General features: G+C 35.6%; 1 protein-coding gene across 1 annotated transcript in view; it reads right to left on the reverse strand.

The window, feature by feature from the left end:
* Positions 1–17725, reverse strand: part of LOC135620109 (protein CHROMATIN REMODELING 5-like) — a 30740-nt gene extending 13015 nt beyond the window's left edge. The window contains exons 1-17 of the mRNA XM_065122774.1: positions 17320–17725; positions 15941–16632; positions 15757–15824; positions 12973–13404; positions 12142–12366; positions 11932–12015; positions 10657–10716; positions 10441–10544; positions 8368–8419; positions 5928–5991; positions 4945–5038; positions 4779–4866; positions 4554–4688; positions 3264–3455; positions 3124–3191; positions 260–353; positions 27–151 (exon numbers count right to left, since the gene is read on the reverse strand). Of these exons, the coding sequence (XP_064978846.1) occupies positions 27–151; positions 260–353; positions 3124–3191; positions 3264–3455; positions 4554–4688; positions 4779–4866; positions 4945–5038; positions 5928–5991; positions 8368–8419; positions 10441–10544; positions 10657–10716; positions 11932–12015; positions 12142–12366; positions 12973–13404; positions 15757–15824; positions 15941–16595 (2540 nt within the window). The 5' untranslated portion in view covers positions 16596–16632; positions 17320–17725. The remainder of the gene's footprint in view (positions 1–26; positions 152–259; positions 354–3123; positions 3192–3263; positions 3456–4553; positions 4689–4778; positions 4867–4944; positions 5039–5927; positions 5992–8367; positions 8420–10440; positions 10545–10656; positions 10717–11931; positions 12016–12141; positions 12367–12972; positions 13405–15756; positions 15825–15940; positions 16633–17319) is intronic.
* Between the last annotated feature and the right edge of the window lie 1751 nt (positions 17726–19476).

Here is a 19476-nt window from a genome sequence, read left to right on the forward strand (position 1 = left end):
CAATCGCATAGGGTAAGAAATCTTACTGCTTCTGAAGAGGAGACATTTCCACCCTAAGAATGCGTTCAATTTTTGGAGGTAAGGACTTCTCCACATCTTTTATGATTCTTCGAAGAATGTGTGGCCTCAATTCCTTATGGAGATTGGCAAGCTATACACAAAGATTTGCACTTTTTATGCACAAAAAAAATAGTTTGCATTATCATATCCAATAATATATGTCGAAATAGAAAAGCTAGCTGGATGATATGTAATGCACCTGAATTTCATTGAAGGAGCTCAGATTTTTGTATTTCTCAACAAAATCATCCTTGTTAATAAATTTTTCGGGATCAAGAAAATGCAGAAGGGACCTGTCGACAATACAGCAAGGACAAACTAAGATGAGCAGTGGAAATATAGGTTATTAAAAGCAATAAACTTGTAAATAACAAGTACACTATAACATGCACAAACTTTAATATCAAACCCCACATGAGGCATGTTAAGCATAATCCTCTAACAGTGATTCCTTGAAAAAGAAAATTGCTCTCAAGTAGAGAATACAGAATAAACTTGCAGGCACTCCAATATTCAATGTCATAGAGAGGCAATCAAAATAATAAATTCCCCATCTCCTTTTTCACACAATATCAAGGCTTTTTTTTTCAAGTCAGTACCCAATCAAGAACAAAGCTGATAATAAATAATTCTTACTTAAGAAACCAAATACAGAAAAGTTAAATCCATCAAACAATATACTTTCTGATAGTGTTGGTTGTGATCTAGTAGGGCCGGGAGATCAACCACAAAAGCTGTTTACAGATATCTTTGCGGTATCATTAGTGAGAATGCTGACACAAGCAATAAAGGTTTTGTAAAAAGTACAATCAGCCGTTGATTTTTATACTATTCCATACTGCTTATTTCATGGTGGTGAGAAAGAATTCAATAATGTGTGATGAGTCAGTTATATCTGCTGCTACAGGACAGTACAAGACTACCTGATTTTGGTCAAACAGTCCCAGAACCAGATCATTATTTGAGTGGGACTATTTGCCTCACCGCATATACATAATCCCATAGTTCAGTTCCGAATGGACCAGCACAGTATATTATAAGGTATACCTACCCACACTACCAAATATCACCAAAACAAGTTGATTATATTTGAATACTGAGTGGTACCTATAGTGTACAGTTATCCATTACTAATTGGATCAATAGATATTGGGCGATACCTGATTACGTATTTGTTCGATCAGTATAATATAACCAACCACTAAATCTTGATCCAATACTAATACCAATCATTGACTGAACTGGTATGCCGATATTTGGTGGCCGTCCAACAGATGTCAGTTTTGGATCCAATAAACCCTCTTTTTCATTTTTATTTTCTTGTTTCGATCCCAAACCAGGAGGTACAACAGTATTTCTGATTTTGACTTGAACAGGCAAACTGACCAAGGTTTCTTGCCTGGTCCGATCCAATAAGATGGTTACCACTAGGTTGATCGGACAGTAAGACCACCCTGGCTCAGGAGCACGAAAGGTCCAATTTGAAATTAATTTAATCTATTTTTTTCAATTTGACAGGTTGTCTATATACTTTAAGTTGATCGGACAGTAAGACCACCCTGGCTCAGGAGCACGAAAGGTCCAATTCGAAATTAATTTAATCTCTTTTTTTCTATTTGACAGGTTGTCTATATACTTTTTAATGCCTCTTTCTCCTAATTCTCCCATCCTTATGCTCCTCTTCTCTCCCCTGATTATCGTCTGCCTTGTGCTTTCGCTGTGATCCGACATCGACCACTGCTTGCTCCCTCAGGCTGCCTGCTGCCGTGTCACTTTCAATACTTCTGCACCTTCTCTTCCTCCATCTCATATTCCTCCTAATCCTTTCCTTCTCCTTCACCTCCTCCTCCCCCCTTCTCGCTGCTGACCAATGCTAGGATACCTTTGATATAGATATTGTAAACCTCTTTTTTTCAATAATGAATCAATCTATGTTTTTAATTTTTCACACCTCTTGTAAACCATATGTCAAGAATACATGCATAAAATACTTCTACAAATGTATGATCTTAATAATGCAATACATGAATTACAAATACATAATTAAAAACTCATACTATATAAATATACAAGTCACACCTAATTAGTGGCTACTACATCCAACATCACCTAGTAATAATCATGACATCTTGATTATTAAGTGAAATTGAGGTAGTAGCCACTATGTTCGGCAAAGTTTGAGTTTACCTTGATTTAGAGAAAAACAACCAAGAATATGAAATCAACATTGTAACTTGAAAGAAATGCTTAAACCAAACTTCTGAATGCATTGAGTTCCATGTTGATTAAGCATGGTAAACATATTGGTTTCTTATATAAATCTAAGGAACCAAGCATTCTAGCTTGATCATTTATCTAGAGAACCTGATCATTACAAATGAATTGGAGAGAACCAAACTTCATTTACATCATTCTTGAGAAAATTACAACATGGATCTAGGGATGATGGCCACAAATTGTGGTTTAGGATGCTGACAACAAAATAATCAGTCTTAGGAATTACCTTGGCGACATGCATTTATTTTCGAAATAAAATGAATTGGATAATAAATTAGGAAAGAATAACACAAACAGAACTTCTAGCTAACCTTTTTGAATACGATAGAGTAAAGCATGGATTCATATATTGACCGGATATCGATTGTTTGCATTTACTATATAGCTAATGGTGTAAGCAACTCTATATAGCTAATGGAGCAAACAACTAATATTTCTCAAATCCATTAACCATAAATTTCAGGACTTTCATCTCTCTCATAACATTTTATATATGATGGTTCTTGAACAAACTATTTCACAAGGCATGGAAGAGATAAAGTCATTTAACAAATACTAGAGTATATAATGGTTGTAGAATTGTAGTTTCCATATAATATTAAATAAGGTATGTACAAAGTGCAACAATGCCTTTGTGAAACTAAACCACAATATGATTCTATCTAAGAAGCAAATTAAGAGCTAAATATGGCATTCATATACCTTGAGCAAGACAAATCTGAAACACACAACAAATTCAATTAAATCTATACTATGAATAGAAACTTCAAGAGAATTAACATTCACCATAATTCCTCGACACTGTTCTGCAGTGGTGTACCAGTAATAAGGAGTTTGTTTTTGGTGTTGAATTCCTGTGTCACAAAATGAGTCACATAAAACAATCTGTTATAAAGCAAAGTATAGAGGTGAGATATGAGCAATACCAGGAGAGTAGTGTATAATGATGCTTCACTATTTTTTAGTCTGTGCGCCTCGTCAACCATAAGGTAGTTCCATCTAATTTTAGATAATACCACCTTATCTTTTAATATCACTTCATATGTAGTTAACAATGTGTCAAACTTGATATTTCTGCCACTCTTTCTATTTGTGTAAAACTCAAATTGTTGACAAACCTGCTTCAAGAAAAGTAAAAAATCATGTAGCAACAGTCGACCTGGTCTGAAAAGTAAATCAAGGAGAAAATAATTAACAAATAGGTCAAGCTCTAGGGTTTATACAAAAAATATTTTACAATTAATTAATTAATTATTTGACAAGATGTAACAGAAAACTTTATCTGGTTGACAAAAAATTTAAGTTATAGATATCTAATCCTATATCTGGCTCAAGTTCTTCTATTTCAATGAGAATATCATTTAGTGGATTGATTGCTATGCCTCCCAACTTTAAACCAACCACAGCTTCTTGTTTTTCTCGAAATGTATAATGGTCATTGCCATAATTTTTCCCGTGTTTCTCTTGAACAGGAAAGATCCATCCGGTTCCTCATAATGCTGCAACAACTTCTAATCTAATTTAGATAATGTTTAAAATCAGAATGGCTTACAAGACTTGTTTCTTACATTAACTAGATACCATCATATTCATTAATTATCATGCATTCAATCTCCTGATTGAAAAAATAGAGTTTATCGAAAGCAGATAAGTTGCCAAATTGATTCCCATCACTTAGACGCTATGCAACCACATCAGCCGCATTCTGGCAATCAAAGAAGTCCAGGAACCTATCAGAAACTTAAAAGAACAAAAAGTAGAAGAATAGTCAACACAAAGATATCTAGAAATAAAATTAATCCTAACCCAAGCATGTTACAGAAGAAAAGGAAAGCATAGATTGCCTCTGCATGGCAGCAAAGGAGGAAAAAAGAAACAGATGAAGATAAGGAGAGGATATATCTTCATCTTCTGTTGGTCAGTGATCCAACAAATCCTTTCATCTTTCTTCATCCCCCACAATTGCTATAAGGTAAGGATTACAAGATACAGCATAGAAATGATCTAATATAGAAATGCCCATGAGAAATTGCTACACATTCAACCTGCAGAAGACTCGAAAGCTAAAACGAAAAAAAAAAAGAGGAAGAAGAAGAAGAAACAAAAATACATTAAAGTTCACAATACAAATTAAGTTCATTTTTTATCAAAAGAATATTTTCCTCCAGTTATTATGGCCATAAAATTGAGAAAAAAAAATTGCACAAATGATTTACCTCTCTGCTAGCACGATTTCCAACATACACAACAATATTCATTTCAGGAAGCCATTTTTTAAATTCTCGTGCCCAGTTTGATAGTGTTGAGAGAGGTACAACAACAAGAAAAGGCCCTTGTATCTGTTGAGCATTCTGCAATAATGAAGAATAAAAGAATTGATGCCTTAACCAAAAAAGAAGAGTATATTGCTAAGGAAACGACAGAATATTAAAGCAACATACCTGTAGAAATCCTAACATCGAAACTGACTGGACAGTTTTACCAAGGCCCATTTCATCAGCTAAAATAACATTTGTATCATTTCTCCAACTGTGTTGCAAGAAGGCCATTATTAAACATCTTATCTGACATTGAATAACATGAATTGATTCAGGTAAGTGAGAGAACCTGTTAACCAGGAAATTCAATCCCTCAAGCTGATAATCACGAAGTTTGCCCCCCTTCAGCCATTCAGGCTGTTCATCAAGCCTTCGCAGACTAGCTAAAACCAAACCCAAAAATAGAAGAAAAAAGACCATTTATCTATTTCTAGTGCCAATTTGATTAAACAAACCAATAATACAAACTTGATCAGATAAATCTAAAAACAGTATGAAGAATTAGACAGTTAACACATAACAATATCCCGACAATACATTCAAACAAGGATTGCAATGCTGCCCGGTTACCAGTACAAGAACCACTGTAAAACAGACGGTATGCCCAGTACCGGGGCCTGTACCGCCAAAGCCAGACCGGTATAGTCACTGATACGAAATTGTGAACCGTGCTTTCAAACAAAAATGAACATCTCAATTCCTAAAAAATCAACTTACTTTATAACATGGTTTTCCTTAGCAGTCCGTCTCAGTATACCAACCAATCATCGATACAGTATGTACCGAGTCATACCAACACATGATACGATGGGATGTACCAACATACCAGTATATATCACCCATAACGGTCCTCTAATGGACCAATGCATACCACTCATACCGAGCGGTACATTACGGTATGATGAACCTTGTTTTTCAACTCAAAACCCAACTCATCTATTCACACGTCTTGCACATCAGCTTGTCATGCACATTATGAGTTGCATGTGTTATGAAATTAAATTTTCTGGATGATATAAAAACATATTTTTGTTTATATAAATATTTGTAAAATATTTAAAGATAAGTAATTCTTCAATTTTGTTCCCAGGTTGTGAGTTCTACTTTAGAATGTTGTCATTCTAATAATGCTTCGACATCTATGTTTAACCAAGTTTTTAAGATCAAAGGAATGACCCAAGAAAAAAGACAAGATAGCACATATCAATTTCACCTAACAGTCCAGCATGTTAAACATATGTTTATGACATGAATGCATGGAATACAGCAAACCTTTGCTATTCTTCCGCTGAAAATCGACCGTTTTTCCTTGTACAGTTGTGGCAGCTTCACGAACCTGATACAGGAAAACTGTATATGAACAAACAAAGAAAACACATACATCCACAAAGCTACAAATGAATGGCAGTAATTTGTGGCATACCAATATATATGAATAGTGCCGACTAATCAAAATAAGGAGTCTACAATCTATATACCACCTATACATTATGGTTGCAGTCACCTTTTAGCTCTCATTAAAAGCATGAAAACAGTTCCAGATCAAGCCATAGATTATCCTAATAAAATATACGGAAAAAGAAAAATGACTGCTAAAGAAAGCAATATTAATAGCAGAAGAAAGGAACAGCAAATAAAAATGTAAATAATAATTGATGAACATTTGCAGACTGAAAGTTATTGTTGAATCAGACATATTTTAGTGATTGATCGATGAAGAAACCTTGAGGCAAAACTGATATTATGTAGCCACTAAGAGGAAAAAAAAGAGAGAGATCAGAAAGAAGGAAAAAAAAAACAGCCAAAAATGACACTAGCCACTTCAGTTCCTTTTCAACTGAAAAGTATCATACAATCTAAAAGAGACAACTATTAGCCCAATTATGTGACTCAGAATGAATTCTGCTTATATGTTTAACACCTTGGAGTTCTTCTATGCTGAAACAGAAGAACTAAAGCTGTTATTTGCTTTCAAAACAAATAATGAGCAGAAACTAGAAGAGGAAATAATAATTTAATTCAAACTAGAAGACTTCAAAATAACACTGCTATTGAAGTTTTGTTCATGTATCAAAAAAAACATGAAAAAAGAATTGCACTAAATTACCCAAACACAGAAACCGCCCTTTGCTTGCTTGCAAGAGAAAATCCATATGCGTTTACTGTCTCCAATATACTTAGTTTATTGTCCCCAATATACTTACAAAACATGCAGTATATACCAGACCAGCTAGCCAGCACTACTGCAACAAAATGATTTATACAATCTTTTGACCTTTGCTTTTCGTGTCATATGTTAAATGCTTTGAATAATTCCAATAATTTTTCAACTAACAGACCAGGCCCCTAACAATACAAAGGAGTTTCAAGCTAGTTTAGGGTTCAAACCTTTACAGTCAGGTCACCAACCATGTTACATGAAAAAATGTATTAGATATGCAAATATGTTTTTGTTTCATTTGCCCGTGTTGTTATCCTTTTCCTTTTTTCCAAGACAGCCTCTTCTATCAGAATGTTAAAATCTAAATCCCCATTGACATACTGGTTTGCCAGGCAGCTAAAACCCAATATAGACCCAAAATTCAACCCTCCGCTACATCTTTTCTGCAGTCTGTTATATCATCTGCTTCAGCAACACACAATATCAAATTTCTAAACTCAGTCAGAAGAACATCATATTCACTCCATGAGCTAAAGTATAAGCCTAAACAAGACACTAGTTTCTATGAGTTCAAAAAAATTGATGATAGTCTTAGCCAGTAAAGAATGACTAAGTCTTGATATATAACCCAGCTTTTGGGAATTAGTATCAATACTATCAACCAAGGTTCTGAATACCATATCGTACCGGTATACCGATCAGCTATCGGTACGATAAGTACCGAGCTATACCGAGCATACCGACACACAATACACTAAGATGTACTGATGTATCATCTATATCAGTCCTCAATCGGACTGGTACGGACCGTCCATACCAAGCGGTATGGTACAGTATTGCAAAACATGTTATCAACCCTCTCATTTGAGATTGTTTTGCCCAAGTTTTCCTCCTACTGCAACGTACCTTGATGCTTAGTATGTACAGTCTCAATAGTTGAAGCCAAGGATTTTAATCTTGACCAGTTCAATACGGTTCAGCTGGAATTTACAGGTCTAACCAGTGACCCACATGCCCTCCACCTGCTGATAACTCCAGCAGCTCCAGTACATCTCCTCCTCTTCTTCTTTGTTTGCCTTCCTCTTCCTCCTTCCTTCATGCTCTCCATCCCCAATGCTACTACGATATATTATGGCTAACTGTGTATTGATATGCTAAAAACAGAATGCGTCCGTACAGGTCCAACCAGGGACTGGCACAGGTCCAGCACCCGAAATTGCAAACTTTAGTTGAAGCATTAAAGATGTTTGCATTTATGGAAAAAAGAAGTATTCAAGATAAAATGAGGGAACTCTCAAAATGTTTGAACATGACCAAAGTGCACCAGTAAGGTGACAAATCATTTCTAGCCAGTGGTGTCATGAGCAAAAAAGGCCAAAGAGAACTAAAGAATTTGGATATCAAGTGACACTGCAATTGACAAAATTTAATGGTGAGAAAACACCCATGGAGCCAATCTATCAATGAAACAACAGCTTGTAAAGTTTCATAAACATTAAGAAATCAAACATACTGTCTAAAGAGTTTAGACAAATTCACATATAATTGTACCTTGTATTCATCAATTGCATCCTGAGCAAAAGCAATATCAGTATCCTTTTCCCTGCGGTAAGATAGTGGCACCAGTAATTCATATGTGACGAGCATTTGCAGGAAGAGGTTAACAACATTTTTCTTTAAAGTAATACCTCACTTTATTACGAAAAAAAAAACAAAGGTTTTTAGTTTTAGGGCATAATGAAAACATCAGTATACCAAAATTACCATGTGCACAGTCTTCACCACAATCAATTATTAACTTGAAACAAATGCAAAATTACAATATTCCAAGGAAAACATGGAAATACTTATTTATAGCAAAAAGAGGTTTTAATTTATGGACATAAAGCCATAACTATACATAAAGCAACCCTGTGTACAGTCTTCTTTACAACTAATTATCAGCTCAAACCATCGTCTTCCAGAGGTAATATACTGTATCGACTATCGAATCCTCAACAAAACATGGATGTGCGTTAACCTATTAAACAGCATCCAATAAGGACAATACTAATATATGGAACTTTCTCCATCCGAAGTGACATGGTCAAACAGATGATAAGCGATGAGCAATAGTTTTTCAAGCTAAGCAAGTAGATCATTGAAATATGTAAGACCATCTCATAATCTATATTACATTCCCCGACAAATTGCCAACATGCTTTTGAGGTATTACTTGCATTCCCCTGTACCAAAATGCTTGGTGACAGATTATATCTGTATTCTCAATGATCTTTATAATCATCCACAAAGATATACATGCTAAAGGAAGAAATAAAACAGAACTTGTACTCATCTCTCATAGTTCCCCGTGAACATGATATGTTTCAACCTCCTAAGATGCAGTGCTGCTAAATTTCCAAAACTGTGTCCAATATCAATCATCAGGTTATCAAAGAGTCAATGTGCACTGAGACACTAAGATCTCGTAGAGCACAAGCATGAAGTGTGGGACATGCCTAAGTGAATCATGGTGCATTTTATGATAGTATATGTGAAACATGAAAGTAGGAGTGATCCAGAGTAAAATAGAAAGTTATGATAAAATCAGTACCAGATCTGAAAACAGTAGAAAAAGTGAAAAACAACGCAAAGAAAGATCACAAAAGCAGTAACTATACTATTGCAACTTCATTTTAGAATGATTTAGAGAGTGAGTAGAAGTATGAGATTGTACGTCAAGATCCTTTAACTAGCCAAAGCTAAAACCTAAATATGAAGATATGTTTCAGATACATTAGAAAAGAGAGCAATAACGATCTTTTTAAGATCAGCAGATTTAGCTAGCAGAATACAAAATAAAGGGAAAAAATGAGAATGGCTTGACAAAACCTACTAAAGGTGTATAAAAATTTATTTAAACTAGTATGCAAATCAAAACAAAAGATGCCAGAAAAAAATTTGTAAGAATGATGAAAAGCTGAACAAATAAGAAACAAAAATTAAGTTAAATCAAAAAAATTAGTTTTCTAGCTTTTCAATCTTAATCAGGCTTTGACAAACTACTTCAATAATTTTCCGAAGTTCTACAAAGCTTCTCTTTAATAAGTTGAGCATGTTGTCATCATTGCCTGCCATCTTTGTTAATAGTCATAACTCATAACCACCACAGACGCAGCCACCATTATTACCACCGACCTTGTCATCAATGCCCCACTATTGTCATCATCACTGATCCCTCATAAACAAAATAAATCCTTCAGTTTTCCTCCTCTGAAGCTTAAATCTCAACAAGATAAGAGGCATCATTCTCAAGAAGGATGTCATCATTAAAGCAACTTTCAGTGAACTAGTATTACTACATCAGTCAGAGGTTTGTTTTCGAACTACTGATAAACAACCCAAGAATGCCACAACCAATTAAAGTTCACAACTTCACATTTAAGAAAAACACTAAAGAGAAAAGTTTTTCTTAGTCAGATTAAAGTAATATGTTGGTGTTAACATGTACAATTATCCAGCATACTCTATATCAATATGTGCAGCGATACCTTCTCATTCTAGTTGCTGTCCATTTAGTTTACATGTTTGTGCAGAGCATCTACTGTATTCTTGTCCACGACTATATTAAGAGAAAAATCATACCAAGTTGCTTCAGCATAAGAAAGTCCTTGCCACTTGACCAAATACTCTGGTACCACATCATCACCACCAATTTTACTGATCCTATCTGCAAATATCCTTTCTACCTGATCATCACGCAACCACAAGCCAGTTGAAGGACCATCATCATGGGGGAAATATTGGTACCAAAAAACATAAGAGTGAACTATAAAGATAAAAGATGATAGCAAATAAAACCTGGCTGTATTGCTTGAGAAGGTCTAACTCCATTTCCTTACTAACATCATGAACTTCAATCTGTTCAAAGAAAAAAAATTAAATCACTTGTTCCCAATATACAAAAATATTGCAGACATAATGAAAAGGCACAAAGTTTCATACAAAACTAAAAAGTGGCATCCATCAGAGTATATTAAATATCATTTTTAAATTAATTAAGTTGTTGTTTTCATCACAAAATTCAGAAGGAAATGATGCAAACCATCTAATAAGAAAGAAGTGCAGACAATGACACGATATAATACAAATCAGCAACTGAACTAAATGCTCGAATGGGCCAATATGGATAAAAATGTGATCCTGTGATTTTAAATTAAGACCACCATTTTTATGCATTGCCACCATAAAACTTTTCAGTCGCCACCATAAATATACCAAAAGAAACATACTGAATACGCAGGTGGACGTTCCAAAACAAAGGTTGCTTGTGAGATGATTCAGAAGACAACAAGTACAGTGGATAAAGACAAGATTTCTCATCAAAAATGTAAGATTAAGACATAATCTGTAAACTATGTAAACAAACCAATCTCCAGCGAGCAAACCTTTAAATATTGCTTCATCCTTTTCAATAGTCTTAAGCATGATACAGTTAAGAGAATATAAATGTGAACCTGATTTTTTTAATTAACCACTCCATCATATTAAGGTCACGTTGATATGGCTATGAGAAAAGAAACTACAACTGCTTATGATAGTACAACAATTATTTTACTCCATCGATGATATAAAGTTCTGATAGGCCCACATCTATCCTTCTTATAAGGAAAAAGAACTACAACCCGATGCATCCATTATAAAGCTGGCTGATGTTTTCTAAACTCACTACAAAAAGTAGAAGGTAACCAATAAAAGCTAAAGCAGAAACAAAGAGTAGAATTAATGCTATCACAAAATATGGCTATGAAAACCTTCGGAATTAGAAACAATTGTACCAACTTTACCTAATTTGTCTTCGCCAAGAACCATATTCCATGCGGACATAAAAGGGCAGCCTCATAAATTAATAATTATGCAGTGTAAATTTGTTAACATAACCATGTAGATGCAATTTTACCAGTTGTTTTGTTGCACCAAATTCAGTAGTAATTATATTTCTAATTAACTTGTATCCAAAAAATACAAGTAAAAACATCAGAAAAAAAAATACAAGTAAAACCATCAGAAAATGAATCAAATTAACACAGTTTTTGATCAAGTTTAAAAGAAGAAAATACCGAGGCAGGTTATCACCTCCTCACGTGACAAGGCCTTTTTGTGCCGTCTTTCCTCCGTTGCCCTTTTTATGTAGTTAAGTACCTTCTTGAATCCACTAAGCTGGTAAATCCGGAACCATCAGGTGATTTCATGATACAGAGTCAATATTCAATGTCAAGGAAAAATAAATAAATAGAAAATTTGCACATTGCACCAACAAATATGTGGCCAAATTGTACATCTTACATTTTGGAGATCGGCAAATGATTTCCATTCACAGTGAAGATATGATTGTCCTTTCCATTTTACATAAAACTCAACATCATCCCAAACAGGTTCGGAGTCTGAAATACTACTAAATACAACAGGTTGGGTTGATCTGTTGTCCCTCATAGCATCTTCAGCCGTACCTTTGGGCTGGTGCCAAAGCACCTTTTCAATTGAATCACCATCATCTTCCTCAGCATCCTCCTAATTAACAAAAATAAGACTATTACAGTTAAAAACTTGAACATGAGTGAAATGGATCAGTAGTATGAATATGAACCAGAATAGAAGATCATTCATATAGAAGTTTATGTGCAATCAAGATAGCACTCTGGGTTTTCTATAAGCAAAAGGTGATTAAATGGAACTACGGTGAGGTAACTGCCAAGCATATATCTTCAGATCAAGGAAAGAAAGATTATTATGATTTCAAGTGCAAAAATATATATATATTGATACACTAGCAACACGTGCACACACGTAAAACCTTACGTATTTAAGTATACATGAGTATACATAAAGTAAACAGCAAAGTGATAAGTTAAATGGCTCCTCTTGGAGTAACTCCATAGTCACTTCTGCCAACTAATGACCATTGAACCGGTAATTGGCTCCATAAGATATGTACACAATTAAAGTTCTCAATTCCCTTTTATGCCTCACATGAACTTTTAATTCACTTGAGTGCCAAAATGATAATTTTGTGATTCAATGGTGTAGCAGCACCCTTAAAGTAACTCCAATAATAGCAACAAAACAACTGCCAACAATAACAAAGATTAATAAGTAAAATTCCATAGAAATCCAAACCTTTTGAAATTTGTTTGATTTCTCCTCGTCAATATCCTCGCTTTCTTCACTTTCAGCATAAGAAACCTTTTTTACCAACCTACCAGACGTCCGAAGTTCACTGCTGATAAGATTGGTATTTGCAGTCATGGTAGAGTTGCCCCCACCTCTCTTGCGTGACTGAGATGAACTTCTTGCCTTACGACTGAGGTCTTCTTCACTATCTTCTTCTAAGTCATTTCCTGATGAATGATATTCTTCATCTGAAAAAGTTCTGCCTCTTTTTCGTCGTATATTTACAGAAGGTTTAGTGTCTTTCTGTTTCAAACTTTGTCCAACTTTACGTGGCATTCGTCTTCGTCGATTATCAAAATAATCATTATCATCTTCCTCAGAGAGATCAATGTCATCTTCATTGTCGTCCTCAAAATCATCACTGTCTGATGCTTTTTCCTGCAATTCAGCAAGAGTAAGCACATAGCAAGCAAAAGCATACTAAATTCAGTTAATAAACAGCAGGTTTTGGAGATGGAGTTACATCAAAAATTACTCACTGAGATGTGCAAATCCGATAAAAAAAAGCACATGGAATTTTCTTTGGATTACATTAAACAACAAAACTTGATCAAATTTTAGAAAGTATCCTGGCAAAAAATTATAGTTTATAGCCATCCAGTAAACAGGTGTTCTCTATTTTTAGTGTCAAGTAACTAATCAGACTCTTTACCCTACAAGAAAAGGAAAACAACAGAAAAAAGAAAAGGTTTGAATATCCACAATCATATGAGAGTTAGTTATATGAAAAGGTTTAATCAGGGAGCTTGGTCCGCCCCATTTGGGGGGACCTGGTCTGCTCCAATCGTGGCGGGTGGCTCATGATTCACAAGACCTCTCCATCTCGTTGTTGCCCGGCCACCATCATCCACTAATGCATGTCCATCCACTGGCTGCCTCTTTTTCGGTCCTCCTCTCACCTCCAACACATTGGTATTGCAGTACATGTCAGTATGCCAGATGAAACCAGGCCTACTTAAAGTTGGATTCCTTGATTTACTATAACTTCATGGAAGCAACTATTTACTTGCAAGGGTAAGGTGTCGTATACTAATCCCCCTCATCCTCAGAACTCAAAATAGCAGGATCCTTAATGCACTCAACCATCCCCAATTATTTATAGTAATATTGAATGATAATAATGATTTCCAATAAGTACATCATAGCTTTTCTAATGAATTGGTCTCAACTATTTTTTACTATTATCTATTATATAATATCATGTTTTTTCAAAGTAAGACATCTTATAAAATGAGCAAAAATGATCTATCAGCATAGGATATTTTCATTTTCTTAAATGTTATTTTACTTTATGTAATTGTTTTACTATTTTATGTTTTTATTTTTGATGTTCTAAAATCTATATCACCATCTTGTCTGACTTCTATTTGGCTAATCTAATTAGATTGATATTGTCAATCTCAACCATAACGTCCCTATCTGATCTTAATTCCAATACCAATCTTTTAACATATATGAATGCTAAAATAAAACAACCTTCTCCTCTTAATCTGAGTTTTTTTAGCTAGACTCAATTTCAAAGCAACTACACTTTACTGAACAAAATGTTGATAACACTTTAGCAACTATTCTCACCCAAACATACCTACAAGAAATCAACTTTTCCAGTGCATGTTCTATATTCTTTTCTGCCTTTTTAACTGGTTTTAACCACCCTCAGACACAAGATTAAGAAATTTTTATATACTCCGATATGGACATAGTTATCCAGATGATCCACGTCAACCATGTAGTGGGTACTGAATAATACATAAAACAGTTTCAACAAGACTATTCTTCCTCCAAGCAAATCCTTATCCAAAAGTTGCATAAACTGTTCCTTATCAAGGATCTGAATCAAAAGAATTTAAGAAAAAACATGTTGATGAAACTTCAATTTTTTTTCATGTCATCCCCATATGCAACTAGATCATCCAAGTGTGACCGTATCATTTCTTAATCCATATCATTTCAAACTAAATCCTTTTTAGCCTTTAGCTTTGCTCCAACCACCAGGTCCATAGGTCCAAAAATCATCTCCTTGTCATTGTACATATATAACCCTTTCTTGGACAAGCTTTCAAAACTTTCAGCAATTTTTTCACATTATCCTCATCAATCTCTATTTATTCATAAAACTAATCAATTATTGTATCTTCTCTCATGGGAAAAGGCACCCACCTCAAACCCAAATTTATATAGTATGAGCTTATATATATCCTGACTCCCAACATCCCATGCCCAAAAGAATGTCTTGCTTTAGAATTATCTTATAAAATTCTCCTTTAATCTTACAGAATTCTCATACCAATCGAAGGAGTACCCGACAAATACATGGTACTCTACATGCTCTTCTGTTTTAAACATCCCATTCTGGACTTATACAAAAACATTTTGCAGCATCCCCTTGCATGAACAATAGATCCAAGATGTTAAGTTTTACTTTTCCAGAACTTCCAGATCATCTATTTGAACTATATTTTCATTTGATTCATTCATGGTGTCAACCTTACATCTATCACTAAAAAGGTTGTCCATGTAACTAACAATGATTCTAAGTCAAGGTGAGAAAATTGAGGAAATGGAAGCACCAAACTATTATGGTGACAGAATATTGTCATAAACTCAATGCTCAAGTGAGAAAGTATCTACAGATTTTGAGAAAAGTAAAGCAATTTTTTTCCAATTGAACAACCAAAGACTGAAAATACTTCTCATGATAATATAAAGAACAGTATATGACAGTCCAACCTTGCTTTTTCTGCCCTTCCCTGTATCACTAGACTCTGGCTCAAAATCAGCATCATCTGGATCGTCTTCTGAAAATAAAACAGAAGTAACAAGGTTACAACTACTGACACCAAAAAGTAGTTCAATTGTGCAAACAGAAGCCAAAAGGATACTGAAAGGATGTGGTGGATGACATTAACATAACCTTCTTCCTCATCATCTTCATCATAATCATCATCATCATCACCATCATCATTGTATTCTTCGTGCCTCGCCACTTTGGCACCTTTTGCGATGCTCTTACTGACAGAAACTGGTTGTGTTAGTAACCTGGAACCAGCTACATTTAGATGGCTCGGTCCGCTGCCATGTAGGGAGTCACTTTGTTCCTCGCCATCCTGCTCATAGTAATCATCAGAGAGCATTTCCTCTGCTGGTACTTCTACATGTTCTCTTTGGGACTGTCTCCTATCTTTCTGCCCATTCGAATCTTCCGAATAATTATCTCCAGCATCCTCACCTAAATCATTATGATCATACTCTGCATCCCCAGAATCAGACATTGGTTGGCAGACCTTCCAAAATTTTGAGCCCCATGCACCGGTAGGAGCTGCTCTCTTTCCAAGCTTCCCACTTGCATCTCCTTCAGAGTTGTCAATTTGCAGTCTGCCAGTATTAAATTGTTCTTCCTCATTCTGATTAGCATCTCCTGTCATGTCAGCGTCATTATAGTTGACATTGACATCCACATTTCTATTCCCTACAGAATTATAGTCTTCAGCTGGTCTATCCTCCTCTACCTTCTCATCGAGGTTGTGTCCAGAATTTATTTTGCTATTATAGTTCCTGAAGAATGCCATTTACCCTGACATAGAGATTCTTCCACGCAAAAACGTACTGCAAGAATATGGAGCAAAAAGAAGGATTTTTCTTTAATTCAGCATATTTGATACTACGAAAGCTTAAAGCTATATTCTTTTCTATAGCAATTTATAAATAAAATACAACTAGAAAGCTCCATTTTGAACTCGAGGTCATGCAAGCTCATAATGAAGAGCCATTTAACAACCTCGGCCACTTGAGATCCAGTTGAGAAGACCAAGATATAATACGCAGAAAGAGAAACACGAAGTCATGGTACCGAACCGAGACGACCAGCTATCATTTCATCGAAAACAACTCTTGTCATGAAGAAAAAGAATTGATGCCCAGAAATCGGAGGCTTGCAGAGCAGAAGTTATGTGTAACGAACAAATCTTGCAAGCAAATCCCAGAACCATTCGAATTACATCAGGAAAGGAGCGATCAAAAATCCGATAAGAGAAAACCCGATGAAAACCACACTTATGGCTCCACACTGATCGACCTCCAAACGACCAAATCCAACACAAGAAAAGAACGGATCGGATGATCGAAGGCAAGAGAAACCCAAAATTAATCTCCAAAACCCCATAGAAAACCTAGCGACAAGATGGACGATGCGAACAAATCCTGATTGGAAGGGCACCCTACGAGAAACCCCGTCCAAGGCAAGAAATAAAAATCAAAGAGGCGGGGGACGAATTTGGCGCTCAAGAGACGCACCTCGGGACCCGACGGCACGAGATCGAGGTGGTTCGGTGGGATAAGGGCATTTATAGAGGACGGCCGGCGGCGCAGGCTAGCATCGTGCGCCGGAGGGCGGCGGTCGAAACCGGTTGAGGATAGAGAGACGGAACGAGAGAACGGATGATTTTTACCCCCAATTATTCGATTTTTTTTAATCTTAATCACCCTTTTTCCACCAAATAAAAGGGGGAAAAAGAAAGGGGGGGAGAAGAGGAGGGCTAGGGGAGGCGGCGGAGGAGAGGCGAATCGGTAGCGGGATTAGGCGATATATCGGGCGATTTCGGGCGGCGGTGGGAGGTTTGTCTTCGCGGTCGGACGCTTCCCACACAAGAGAGAGAGAGAGAGAGAGAGAGAAAGAGAGAGGGCAAGAGAGAAGATTAAGAGATCGAGATTTGGGGGTCTCTCTCCCTTTTTTTTCCCTCATATATCGTGGTGACGATAATTCACATGAGGCCCTCAAATAATTTGTTTTTACTTATTAATCCTTTCACAGGGACGTATCTGCAAAACATACCGACCCGGCTGGTCTTCCTAATATTAATGTGAGTTCGTCTCCATATGCCTGCGATTAATATGTTTGATTTGGGGATTATTTGTTGGTGGAATATAATACGTCGGAGCAATATGGGCGGATCCCATGCAGGGGCGTCTAACGCAGAATTTTCACGGTCCAGCCAGTAGATGACCGCCACGTGGGTATGTGGCTGCAAGCGACACGGCTTTGTGGGACCCGGGTGAATCATGCGTTCGGGGAGCGGCGCGATGGACGGTGATGGAGCCTGACGTGGGAGTAGGAATTAGAATTCTGGGTGGAGCAGATCCCCCGGGGAGAGGGAAAAGCCTCTCTGGAACCAACCCGGCGCGGACCGAAATAGAACTATGATCTCCGCCGATTGGTTTACGTGGCGAGCGTCTTTTACCGGACGGCGACTCGAGCCCTCACCTGTTTTGTTATTGGACGCAGAAGGTGGGATCCACGTGATCGGGCTATTAATACGACCAATCACGACTTCGGTAGCACACTTATCAGGCTTAGCTGTAGAAAGTGCCATCTCAATATTTTGAGATGGCACGAGACATGTGTCTTGCACGTGACGAAAGCCCATGGAGGCCCACATAAGGTATTAAATGATATTATAATCACGAATTATAATCATATTTTTTATTTTTAAATTATATTCCTGACTCAATTACAATATCATCGATAATATTTTTGCTGATTTGTATGATTAAATTATAAGTAGTTGGCAATTCTCTAGTCTAATTGACTTTATTTGATTATCTTAAATATCAAACATCTTATTGTTTATCAATTTAAATACATTATTACCTTAATTGACCACTTATAAAATTAGTTGTATTGACTACTTATAAGAACTTTATTGAATTTTTCTATTACGCTTTTTATCTGAATTCCTTCGATCGAACTCCTTCCAATCACCACAAGTCTGGTTTATCAACTATATTTAATCGAGTAACTACAAGTACAAATACTTGAAGCTTAAGTTATTAGGAAGGGATCGAAAATATCCTTTCTATCTTAGCAAGTAACTACAAATAGGAATGATATCATATGAGTGTCTAAAAAGGATTATTATTTTTTATATTCGCCACACCAAAAATACTTTTAAAACTATGTTTTATTTACTATAGTAAGAAAAAATCACAATCATAGCAAAAAAAAAAAAAAAAGCAAATTTCACTAATAAGGGACCGACCGATAAAAAAATTTTCATCGCGATCATGTTTCCGATACAATTTGATGAACCATAATAAGTAGTTGATCCCCTTTTTTTGAACCATAAAATATAGAGTGTTTTGACATATATGACAATTTGTAAACTCAATTAGCAAAGTACATTATACATGCCTCATAAACATAATTATATAAATAGATAATACACAAATATACATATAAATATTTTTTAAAAATTAATCTACTACATTCATGGTCACCAAAAAAGATTATGTTTCCGATGAGCTCTCATATAAATTTTCCTTATGCCTAAAACATTTGCATATATTATTCAATCATTCTTCTTGTGTTGTGCACAAAATCTTAGTTTAATCTTTTATTTTATATTTAAAGTAAGGATACTACTTTATCTATTATTCATATAAGTTTATGGCTCA

This window comes from Musa acuminata, chromosome BXJ2-8 (assembly GCF_036884655.1).
Source record: "Musa acuminata AAA Group cultivar baxijiao chromosome BXJ2-8, Cavendish_Baxijiao_AAA, whole genome shotgun sequence".
NCBI classification, from domain to species: domain Eukaryota; kingdom Viridiplantae; phylum Streptophyta; class Magnoliopsida; order Zingiberales; family Musaceae; genus Musa; species Musa acuminata.